At 30.2% G+C, this 12,167-nt stretch overlaps 2 protein-coding genes and 2 long non-coding RNA genes across 11 annotated transcripts in view; 2 read left to right on the forward strand and 2 right to left on the reverse strand.

The window, feature by feature from the left end:
- The window catches only part of LOC102678944 (exostosin-1), a 7,834-nt gene extending 2,651 nt beyond the window's left edge, over positions 1 to 5,183 (reverse strand). For 2 of the 4 annotated variants that reach the window (XR_004151294.1, XM_031513182.1), the window contains exons 1-7: positions 4,084 to 4,953; positions 2,796 to 3,858; positions 2,507 to 2,708; positions 2,278 to 2,397; positions 1,945 to 2,175; positions 1,616 to 1,882; positions 1,232 to 1,482 (exon numbers count right to left, since the gene is read on the reverse strand). Coding sequence is in view for 2 of the 4 variants with exons in the window: in XM_031513182.1 (XP_031369042.1) it covers positions 1,232 to 1,482; positions 1,616 to 1,882; positions 1,945 to 2,175; positions 2,278 to 2,397; positions 2,507 to 2,708; positions 2,796 to 3,679 (1,955 nt within the window). In the remaining 2 variants the exon portion in view is untranslated. Of the gene's footprint in view, positions 1 to 324; positions 559 to 1,231; positions 1,483 to 1,615; positions 1,883 to 1,944; positions 2,176 to 2,277; positions 2,398 to 2,506; positions 2,709 to 2,795; positions 3,859 to 4,083; positions 4,954 to 5,005 lie in introns of those variants that run through there. The other 2 variants (XM_006621249.2, XR_004151295.1) reach the window with 2 other exon arrangements.
- On the forward strand, positions 2,339 to 2,667 carry LOC116186326. Its single transcript, XR_004151297.1, has 2 exons — positions 2,339 to 2,426; positions 2,468 to 2,667. It is a non-coding gene; the product is annotated as an uncharacterized LOC116186326 (long non-coding RNA).
- A 510-nt stretch (positions 5,184 to 5,693) lies between the features above and the next one.
- LOC102678861 lies at positions 5,694 to 6,206 on the reverse strand. Its single transcript, XR_422577.2, has 2 exons — positions 5,943 to 6,206; positions 5,694 to 5,855 (listed from the first exon to the last, which is right to left on the reverse strand). It is a non-coding gene; the product is annotated as an uncharacterized LOC102678861 (long non-coding RNA).
- Positions 6,207 to 6,358: 152 nt separating this feature from the next.
- LOC102678465 (protein FAM76A) overlaps positions 6,359 to 12,167 on the forward strand; it is a 42,307-nt gene continuing 36,498 nt past the window's right edge. The window contains exons 1-8 of one of the 5 annotated variants that reach the window (XR_422575.2): positions 6,359 to 6,783; positions 7,273 to 7,337; positions 7,412 to 7,625; positions 7,753 to 7,889; positions 8,051 to 8,294; positions 8,388 to 8,625; positions 9,329 to 9,384; positions 9,454 to 9,961. Coding sequence is in view for 4 of the 5 variants with exons in the window: in XM_006621246.2 (XP_006621309.1) it covers positions 6,688 to 6,783; positions 7,273 to 7,337; positions 7,412 to 7,625; positions 7,753 to 7,889; positions 8,051 to 8,294; positions 8,388 to 8,621 (990 nt within the window). In the remaining variant the exon portion in view is untranslated. Of the gene's footprint in view, positions 6,784 to 7,272; positions 7,338 to 7,411; positions 7,626 to 7,752; positions 7,890 to 8,050; positions 8,295 to 8,387; positions 8,626 to 9,328; positions 9,962 to 12,167 lie in introns of those variants that run through there. The other 4 variants (XM_006621246.2, XM_006621247.2, XM_006621248.2 and 1 more) reach the window with 4 other exon arrangements.

Here is a 12,167-nt window from a genome sequence, read left to right on the forward strand (position 1 = left end):
TGTACATCAATTGAACACGGTTATATATACAACAACGGTTGTATACCGTGGCTCGATTTAAATTCGAACAATATTACAAGATATCCCATACTTTGTACAAAAATTCATTTTTGCGAATATATAAAAGCGCAGAGAATCGCTATTCCTCAAGAATGAAAGACCTTCTTGATTTGCTTGATAACCACTATAATACAATGGTTTTCTTACTTACAACGATGTAAATGTTTCCTATACATTTGGAATAGCCTCTAGCGCGCGCACGCGGTTGTAATTAGCAATATGCGCCACTATTTAATAGAAATATTCGAGGCTACGTATATAGGATGCCCGTTTCGAGGGTAAATAACTGTATAACTGATAAAATATCTCGTATAATTCTAATTACTAACTAATTCAATTTGCCTATATTTTTTGCGCAAGTTGCTTACAGAGTCTTTGAATAAAACAGGGTCAAGCCTCATATTAGATCGTAACAATGGCATGTACCCGAAAACGGCTACAAACGTATTCATACACGTTTGTCGTTGTATAAAGTGATCTGGGTCATTCCATGGAGATCTGAAAATTTGATGGATCAAATAATTCCTGAAAATGTTTCATGAATATGACACTTTGCTACGCAGGTAAAACAATAATAATGACAAGCGACTATACAAGTAATTTTAAACATTGACGAAAAAATAAAATTAAAATTAAAATGAAAACTTACCACGAAGAAAGCTCTATTTTAAATAGCAACAAAATACATACGATGATAGGTTACGAAACAAATAATGATAATGATAAAAAACACAACACTTTGAAAATAAATTGTATCATTAATCAAACATAAAACTTATAATTTAATGTTGATGTAACTGTTTTCACTTGTTGATACAAATAAAAACTGATATGAATACAATATACATTTTATTTTTTAATCTAAATTAAATTATTAAAGTCAAACGAACGTGCTCGTCACTTCAATGGCGAAAACTTCAAAGTAACGACTGTAAATCGATTATCGCAGAAGTAATCGATATTGTGAAAAATCGATTATACGATCTGTGATTTGATTGGTCAAGTTTAAATTTCAACATTCTTTACTTTGTTAATACAGTTATTATTGGTGGGAAATATGTTTGTTATAGAAAAAATAGAAAATTGCTGAACTATTTATTACCAAACGTTAAGAATATTCGGAAATCTTATTCACCTGCGTAGCAGTTCGATATAGGTACGTAATACATACCTGATTCCTGCCACTGTGGTATCTTTATACAACTTCCGTTGAGTTACTTTGATAGGTGGTCTTCGCGTTACATGACTTACTAAAAAATTCATAAGTATATCCTCGCAATTTTGAGATTGCTCGACAGTCTTGTGAAGCGTCGAACTCAGTAATTCGGTATACAATGTATTATAATAACGATGATAAAAGGCGGCACCAGTTAGAATTATACTATAATCATTTGTCCATTTACTTGTATAACCCCATGAACGCTTCAAATATAAGAAAAAAAAAAAAAAAAGTGTAAAAATAGATTAATATTGTAATATGTAAAATAATATGTAAAAATTAATGTAAAAATTTTAGAGAAAAAAAAATAAAAAAGTAAATATTAAAATAATTTACTTTTGAATCATCCCAATAATGTGATCTTGCTGGATAACCAACTATTCGATCAGGGAACGATTTCCATACCGTAAAGGCAAAATCAATTTCATCTGTATTGAGTGTGGCATCTTCGTCTAGAGATAATATGGCACTAGTTTTGATTAATGGATGAGGATAGAAACGTTGAGATATACCATCAACCGTGACAACATGTATTGATGCTTTGATCCCTTGCCATCGTGGTCTTCTTGGTAATGGAATATCCGAGTTCCACATAAGAATAATCTAAAATAGAACGTGTATTAATATCAAATAAAAGTAGTTATTGATTTACACGATTAACTTACCTTATCTAGATATTTACTTTTCGCGAGACTCTTAAGCAGCCGATATAAGACAGCAGTAGATCCTAACTGCGAATAGATGATGGCAGTGAAGGTATTACCTGGATTACTTTTCGAAAATGGAAGTTCTTGTTGACTATCAGCAAATTGTGGTAATATTGCTAATGCTCCAGGATTAGTATTCCAAACAAGCTTTTCTCTTGTACCTTCCCAAGGCAAACGCTCGCGAATATTCTATAAATTCGATAAAATGTTAAAAAATTAAGAAAAAAGAAATTATTTTTTTATTGTTTTACATAATACTATTCTAGATTATTATTATTTTTATAATATTACCTCAAATACTGTAAATACAATTTTTTCTATCGACGAAAAATACCGTTCCCAAAGGAATTGTGTTTGCTGCCGTAATTTAAGAATATGTACATTGGACACAGACCGCACTATATCTGGAATCTAAGAAAATAATATTTATACATAGATTAGTAGATTTATATATAGATATATATAGATAGTATATACATAGATTTCGCTTTTTATTAGATTTTATTTTGATATTATTTACTTGAAGTAACAGTCTTTCATCAGAAAATATAACAGCTTGTGTCCAATCAATTCGTTCGTGAAAAGGAAGTGCCCAACCATTACTTAAAATAACTGGAATGCATCCAGCTCTTAAAGCTTCTAAAAATCGAAAACTACCAAGTCTTCTTCCTCTTGGTACAAGACAAAAGGTAGCATTCATTAACAAAATTTCATAATCATACCTAAAATAAGTAAATTAAAAATTCATTTTTAAAATAATTAAATATAGAATTTAGTTAATTGTTAAAATATCTTTTCTTAATACTAACATATCATATTCTTGATTATCTTGTTGACAATGTTCATCTTGTAACTCTCTCCATGCTTTACCATGACGGCAAGTTGTAACAAATACTAAATCCTTGCCATTATGTAAATGATAAAGAGCATTTCTAGTTTCAGAACCTATACCATGGACGTATCTTTTACCTTTGAAAGCTGCAATGTATTTTTTATTATTAGGAAAATTATTTTCTAAAGCTTGTCCTGGTTCTCCACCACGTTCTGGATGTTGTTTTCCAAACAATGGAATAGATATATCAAATTCAGGTCTATGTCTAAAAATAGACATGCTGGCTTTTGCAAGCATAGCATATCCTAAATCAAAGGCTAAAGATTCTTCTGCATAATCAGGCCATGTTCCAGAATACAAATTAAATATCAAATGATTTCTGCCATTGTTCCAATATGGTAAACGCATTAATTTTGAAGGAAGATTATGCACAAATTCTGTTGATAATGGATCTCTATCCAATGTATCAAGAGCTAATACAAATATACATGCTCGAGTAGGATCTGATGTATAATATCTTGATTCTGTAATAACATTCAATATTTTTTGGTATAGTGGACTTATCACATCTTCAATTGGATACACATATACTGTGAAACCTTGCTTGCATTTGGTAAAGTCAAAACAAGTCTCCATACGGCATTGTTTTGTACGTTGAGACATAATTGGGTTTCCATTTGATGTTCTCAAATCCTTGTCATAGAATTCTTCGTTTAGACTTAAATATGAAGGCAATCGCTCATAAGGCAACTGAGATCTGCCTGTCCACTTTTCACTTTTTAATCGATAACCACCAAAATAACAATAACCAAGAAACGCACATGTTACAAATAATAATAAATAGCGCTTCTTGGCTTGCATTTTTAATGCAATCAGGTTATACACCAATATATACTAATTTTAAACATTATTTTTCACATATAGAATGCATGGCATTTAATCATAAATGCATTATAACGAATCTGTTGTTATTTTAATTGTATAAATACACAAATTCAAAAATTATTCCAAAATGAAATTGAATTCATTCTTAAAGATTGCTGAAATAGAATAAAAAAAAAAGATTATTGAAAAAAATAAGAACATTTTTATATTTACGTATACATTATTTTCAAATAATGTGATATACAATAAAGTTTCACACATTAATACTTTTAAATGCATCAACTGAATGTATCACATAGTTTTTATAAAATTTTGTTTACAGAACTTTAAAATTTTTTTTATGTAGAAACGTTGAATGGATGAAACACGTATTCAGTTACCTTCAAATTTGTATGATTCAACATTGGTTAACAGGAACGTTTCAAGAATTGTGCTTATTATAAAATACATGGCTAAGGACGTATTATTTTTAATAAAACGTCAGCTCTATATTTATATTTATATATTACATTACGATTTAAAAAAATGTCGAATTTAAATGACAGATTGTAAACGTCTATGGACGCTGTAAGTTAACCTATACGTAAATTATTACAGACGTTATTACACGAGAGCAACAACGTCAAACATATCGAAATCGAAATTCGATGAAAAAAGATTGAATAGCGATTCATACTATCTTATAATAATATTTATCTCGTTAGAATAGCACAATAAACTTTTTTCTTAGGTTAGTTCTGACATATATCCAATTCGCAGAACTTGCCGGCGTTATTACGCCCATTCGCATTTTCGGTCGGCGTCATTACACACGCGTGACATCGATCGGAAAATGTCTCCAAGTGCAAAATCATTGCACGCAGCGCATTAAATAATTGGTTTAAAAAGCAACACGAGTTATGCAATGACGTTGGAACGATTAGACTGGCAAATCGCTTATTGGTTACTTCATGCCCAGCTTTTCAAGATGTTTGATTGTGTGCGAAATAGTACTAACTACACTCCTACAAATCTAAACAAAACTGTCGATCAAGGTTATCCCGCTATCTAGTGGTCAAACAATAAACCTCCTGAACCGTTTCTCCCGCTTCGATTAAATTTATTAAAAGCACATATTTTTTTTATTGTAAATCAATATTCTTTAAGGGAGATGTGTAACTTAGCATAAAGCCTTTATGATATCAATCAGAATGAGGGTTATTGTGTTACGCAAGAAATTTGTTAGAGAGAAAAAAAAAAAAATGATAATAAATCGAAAATGATGGATAAAAAAATTGATAACATTTTTCATAAAATATTTACCCATAAAATTCCTTAAAAATTTTCTTTTCAATAAATATTTTTGTTTTTTGAGTTATTCCCCACGAACGTACTGCACACTATCCGAGCGAATAATTTACTGTTTCTAAGTCAAATGTTATCCAGTCATATAAGATCAAGCTATTACCTTGATCTGTTTTTTATGATTATTTTTTTAAATACATGTTGCTTAAGATATAATTACTATATATAAATATTTTTCAATGTGAAATCTACTTATCTATAATAAATATTCAATAATCTATTGATGCCAATGTGTACATTTAATAGAATAAAATATACATGTATTATTTCCTATTTTTATTATATTTTAATGATTTTAATGATTCATTTATGTAAATATGTTTTTCATTATTCTCAATTATGATTATTCATTTTAATTATAATCTTTTTTTTAGAATGACAGAAATAATTAAGATTTTAATTTAATAAATTATATTTTTTATAATTATATTATCAAAATTTAATAATAAGCTAATAATAGAAAATGATAATAAAAATCTAAAATAGAAACATGTATATATTTAATAATTAAATTTCATATGTAATAATAAAATTTAATAATTAAAAATAAAGAATCTTATATATATGTACATAAATAAATATTTAATAGAATGATAAAATTTATATTTTGCTCATAAGTTGATAATATAAAACTACTTTTTTTTGAAACAATTCATTCTGATGTTAGTTTATTATTATAAATTTAAGAGATTTTGATTTTTTATTGTCAGGAATCTTGATCTTTAATCTTGATTATCATCCTTTTATAGTTAATCCTTTTCTTATATCCAGTTCATATTCTGCTACTATTCATTTTAATTGTTGTAGGCTTAAAGATATAATTTAAAAAATGATTTAAAAATTTGTTTTTTATACGAATAAGTAAATATAATTAGTATGTAAAAGATATACGTACCTGTAAGTTTTTTTTTTATTTTACTTTTAATTTTATATTATGCTTAATTATGTTTAATAAAATTAATTTTTTAATAAATTTGGAAATAAATTAAACATATTTACTATGATAATCATTATATATAATATTAGGTTATATTTATATTTGAAATATGCTTAAAAAGCTATGTAAACATAAGATGCGTGCATTACTGCACGTGCGTAAACGGAACTGCTGAACTATGACGAATGATGAACAAGGTGTGCTGATTCGTTAGTTTCAAAAGGAAAAGGTCAAAGAGGACATATTCTATGAGAAATGTTTACAATACTGTGTTAACTCCAATTTAACCAATTATTAATCAGTTCTCTTAGTTAGGAAAAGAATGATTGGTTTGTAACAAATTTTGTTGGATATGTATAAGAAGATGAAAGCGACATCTACACGTTAATGTGAATAAGTAAAAACGTAAGAAGTCACAGATGGCTGTCTCAAATCAACAACCGGTGCAGTGAACGAGCGAAGTGACGCGGTTATGTACGCAAAACAATCGCGTCAGACGCGTAAAACATCGTGAAACATGTAAGGAGTTGTTATCGTAAGTGCCATCGTGTTGAATTTTACGTTTCTTTTTGTTTCACAATACGGCCGATTACTAGTGAAAGCAAAATTTGGCTCGATCCGCCGTTGTCTTTACGAATTGGTTTTATCGTCGGTGACGTACGGTTTTGGGGCACCGAGGCCAAACACGAATCGCTGTTCAAGGATGAGCGCGAACAATGTGCAAGCACTTTTCGCATGTTCCAGATGCTTTTCAAGGCATCCTTTTGAAGAACTTTCTCCAGGGCAACAATTGTGTAAGGTATTGCTTTGGATTTTAATATTTTTCCTCGGAAAATTTTCTTTACACTATTACTGATTCTTTTAAAGCGTCATTTTTCGTGTTTGTAAGATACGATGCTAATAATAGAACTTTTAATTCAAATATATGTTTCATATACATTAACACTGTTAACGAATAAAAATCTTGAAATAGGATTTAGATAAAAATTTGATTCTAATACAGATTCATTTTTACGCTCCAATTTAAGGATAATTGTACATATGTTTAAAAAAGTTAATTGTAACGTTTTAATTGATTTTGTTTAAAAAAGCCACATTTTGAAAAAATAATTATTTAATTTTTAATTTGATAAATATTTTTTTCTTATAACATTGTGTATTTTCTGTTTAAATTCTGTGTGAATATTAATCGACTTAAATTTAAATATATACAATATAGGTTGTTACAATAAGTTTTTTTTTTTTTAAATGAATTTTTACTATATTGTGTACTATATTGCTTATTTAGGAATGCAGAGGTGCATTTCCTGTGGTGAAATGTACATATTGTAGATCGGAATTCCAACAAACGATGTAAGCATCATATGTTATTTTACATTTCAGATTATAAGATATATTTTCAAAAAATTTTATTTTTTATTTTGTAGAAAGGGCAATACAAGCACTATTTGTAAGAAATGTGAACAAAATGTGAAATCTTATGGTAAGCCATCGGCCTGTGAATATTGCAATACCATAGCTGCATTTATTGGTAGTAAATGTCAAAGATGTACAAATTCTGAGAAGCGTTATGGGCCACCAGTTACTTGCGAGCAATGCAAACAAAAGTGTGCCTTTGACAGACAAGATGAAGATAAGAAGGTAATTGATTTTTGTATAATTATAACAAGAATTTTTTTGAATTTGAGAATAATAATTATTAATATCTTAAATTCAAAACAAACTCTTGTTATACAAGAACAATAATTATCAATATCTTGATTGAAAGGTTGATGGAAAATTATTATGTTGGCTGTGTACATTGTCATACAAACGAGCATTGGCAAAAACAAAACAATCCGATGCTGAAAGGAGGGCACATTTGAAATTAGCACAACAACGAGCAGCAAAGCACAAAGAACAAAAGTAATTATTCAAATACAAATAATGTCGCAAGGTTTGTGCTTAGTAGTTTTAATTGTGTTCATCACAATTTCAGTATCTCTTCGATTGTAACACAACCTGGTAATGTTCAATGTATAAATATTTCATACGAATTCCTAGTCAATTTAATTATTTTGCTTCAGATTAAAGAGTCATAATAAGAGACCACACAGAATAGATGTAACGAAGCTACCGCCTCAATCTGAAGGTGCGGACACAAATGGTCCAACACCGGTGAAAGCAGCGCGAATGGTTGGTGTCCATGATCCACATGATCCCAATAGTTCGGATCATGTAGTCGCCGTTACACAACTTAAGGAAAAGATAGCTCATCTTCAGAAACAAATATCTATTAAAGACGGGCAATTACTTGCTAAAGATAGACAAGTAAGTATAAAAAAGAAAAAAAAATAATAATAATAATTTGAAATATATTCATATAATACTGATATCATATATAATTATTTTTCGTTTTCTCAGATTACAGAATTGAAAGCAAAAAATTTTACATCAGAAACAGAGCTGCGTAATAAAATGAAAGCGACAGAAAAAGAGTACGAAGCCAAAATATCGACGATGCAACACAAGATTTCCAGTTTGCTGAAAGAAGTTGCTTCCTTATCGAAGAGTTCTAAGCGAGGTGATAGAGTAGCTGCCACAAAAACAGAAGCTGGGACCAACAGTGGAAGCGGAACAGACAGTCCTGTACCTTGATAAGGTAGGACATTTCACATCCTCATTATTCTTTGTCAATTAATGTTCGTACGATCATATTCTATATTTACATTTTAATTCGTCGACACAACATATTTATAATAATAAAATGTTGTAATTGAGTATATATTTAATGTTTGGAATGATGTTTCATTTGTGATTTAACGTTCTTGGCTTTTTAATTAATTTTATCTTTGATAAGAGCCGAACGTTATCAGGATTCCATTTTTTGCGCTTTTTTTTTTTAGTTGTGATCTATTATTTCCAAATATGTGCACAAGAATGTATTATTTTCGCTATCTTGTTCCTATATTTCCATACGATGTTACATTCTGTTGGAATAACTGTACGATATAAGGCTCATAGTTTTTTTTTTATTCCCAAATATTTTAATGTTATTATTGTTTTGCGATAGAAATTACGTGTCCGAACGATATTATTTTAATACGATGATCACAATAGTTTGTCATGAATTTTCTTTATCATTTTTTTTCTTTTTTTCGTTATGCGTTATCGTTACCTATATATTTTAGATTTGAAATTTATAGCACCGCCGATAATTATGCTTGTGCTCTTTGCGATTATGTAAGATAGCACGAAGTAAATTTTTCGGTGCGTGTTTAAAAAAAAATGTCTTTTTTAGATTTTAAAAAAAAAAAACGTATAATTTTTCTGCGAGATGAAAGAAGTCTTAACATTGTTTTCAGGGACTTGGTTAGCCGTGACAACATACTCAAATGTCCATACCCGCATAAATCATGTGGTACATTACATATAGCTAATTGTTTCCATTAACAAGGCAAAATCTGTATTATTTTTCTAATTAATATAGGAATATATATTGTCTTCGACGTGTACACGGAAAATCATACACGTTCTTCTTAAGGGGGATGATGATGATGATGATGATGATGATGATGATGATGATGATGACGATGATGCAAGTGCAAAGAAAGGTGTTATTCATAAGTTAGGTAGTTTCCCTCTTTCTGTTCCGTTTCACGACCATCCCGCAATCGCGAATTTTTGAGACTAAATATCGTGAAAAATTTGTTTATATTACGAAGAAACCGCCATTTCGAAATCGAATTGTACAATAATGAATCGGAGAGGCATTTGATCTCCGATAGAAGTGATTTTTAAATTAAAATTTACGATCGAAGTTGATACTTGCGAGAAATGAACAGAGTTATATGCAGACACATATACACATACACACACTATAATTGAGCAATAGTGCTGCTGTAACATTTTCCTATCTATAACGATGAAGATGTAACGACGATGAACCAGGATATGGTGATTGTAGATCAATTTACAATAAAAGGTTAAAAACGATATACCTCGCCTTATAAGTTGAAACATATCCTTGGACTTCCTTCCTGTTAGAAGGATCCGTCTTTCTATTCGATCGTCGTTTCACGCCGATAGTTTAGATTGACGGAAAACGACGAACGATTCTTAATTTTAAGGAGGGGTAACGTGAATGATTGGAATTAAAAGCTTATGACTAGAGAGAGAGGTGTGAATGATAGGTAGTGATATGTGCATATAAATATCCAACAGCCATATATTTATTCTTTATTTTAAGAAACAAATGCTAATTGAGCATTATCTATTCAATAATTGTAATGATAATAAATGCGTAACAATTTACTATATACGAAGTGTAAGGATAATTAACATTTAATTTATAGTCGTTTAAATACGTACGAGTGTGTACACGTGTGTACAGTACAGTTGGAGTTATCGTTTAATTATTACGAGATGGTAAGAACTAAATATTGCTTGTCTGTTGTCGAGGCGGTTAGTCGCTTGATTCTTCGTTTTATCTACTTTCAGCGTATTTACACGATCTTCTTAATTTTCCATTCTTTATACCGTTTTCATGTTTTTTGTTCTTTTCGCAAATTTAAATCTTACGCTCTAGGTTTATTTCTCTTCCACTTTCGCTCTCTCATTCTCTCTTTTATCTTTCGCTCCTCCGTTCGTTCGCTCATTCATCGTTCGTTCGCTTTCTTTCACACACTATCTTTCTTTCTTTCTCTTTCATCTCATTATTTATAATAGTGCGTTTAATGCAGGCAAGGTAGGAAATCGAGGCAATATACGGAATGACAATCGACAAAACGTCACTGGAAACCATTTCCTCAACTTCGATATCGTACTTTGAATATGTAAAAAAATATACGTGATCGATCGATCGATATAATCAACACTTTTGCGATCGCTGAAATTCAATTATATCATTTGTCTTTTAGGATTTATCATTAGATATATATATATAAATTGTAGCCAATATGATCATTGTGCATCATTGTCGTAATACACATGTCGATTATAATCCTATAGTTTCAATATAGTTTCAATATAGGCGTTAATTAACGGATGGTAGTAGTACGATCGCAAAAGTATTAAAATTAATGATTGGAATGAACGTCTGTTGCGTTTGATGAGTATAAAATGAATGAATATCGCGTCGAATGAATGTAAAATGTACGGTAGTTTCCAATGTCGTTTTCGCGGCATAGAATACATGCAGGCCTAAACTCACTACCGTCAAGGGAGGTCAACATCGTAGAATCTATCAGTCTGTGTTCTTTCCTACGATCTTGACGCGATTACGGTAGTCCTCAGCGTCCTGCGCGTGTCTCGATTAATCGATAGATCGCTATTATAGCGTACACATTGTATTAGAAAATTTTCATTTGGCCTAGGCATTCGGTAGAATGCCCGAGTCTTCCACATTGCCTGTTAATCTGTTAGCAAAAATCAGCATAAAGGCCTTGCGAATCGTATCGTCTCTTTCTCTCTTTCTCTCTCTTTCTGTCTGTCTGTCTGTCTGTCTGTCTGTCTGTCTCTCTTTTTCTTTCTCTCTCTCTCTCTTTTTCTCTCTCTTTCTCTCTTTGTTTTAATAATTTTCCCTTTGTTTCTTTTTTTCTCATTTTTTTCTTCTTCTGGAATACGGAGATTCGCCAAAATAAAAACTTTAAAGCTGCCTTAAACTTAACTGACGCGTCAAAGTATCGTTTGCCGATAGAGAATCTATGTGTTATTTAAAAAAGGACCCTTTTCACGTAAAAGAGTACAGCGAAACGGAAGAAACGAAATCTAAATGATCAGTTTTAAAAATCTTATAACGAGCACCATGATATTTCCAGGAACCATTGAACTTGTCACGTTCCAAGCTAAAATGGATAGATGATGGATAGATTGCAATTAGTGGACGCGGAACCTTTGGATTTTTCTAGGTTAATCGTTCACGCAAGTTGCGCGACGATTTGTACTTTTTTTTTTTTTATTTTTATTTTTTTTATTTTTTTTATTTTTTTTATTTTTCTTTTTCTCGAAACTGAGGCATTTAAGAAAAGAAGTTTTTTTGGAATATAAATTGTCATCAAACGCGGTCTGTGCTTCATGCCATTTGTTTCTTTTGCTTGCTTTGTTTTAATCGTATCTTTTACCCTTGAAGTCGTATCGCGATGCACTTAGATATATATATATATATTTTTTTCTTTTTTTTTTTTTTTTTTTTTTTTTTTTTTT

Source organism: Apis dorsata, unplaced genomic scaffold, assembly GCF_000469605.1.
Source record: "Apis dorsata unplaced genomic scaffold, Apis dorsata 1.3 scaffold_618, whole genome shotgun sequence".
NCBI classification, from domain to species: domain Eukaryota; kingdom Metazoa; phylum Arthropoda; class Insecta; order Hymenoptera; family Apidae; genus Apis; species Apis dorsata.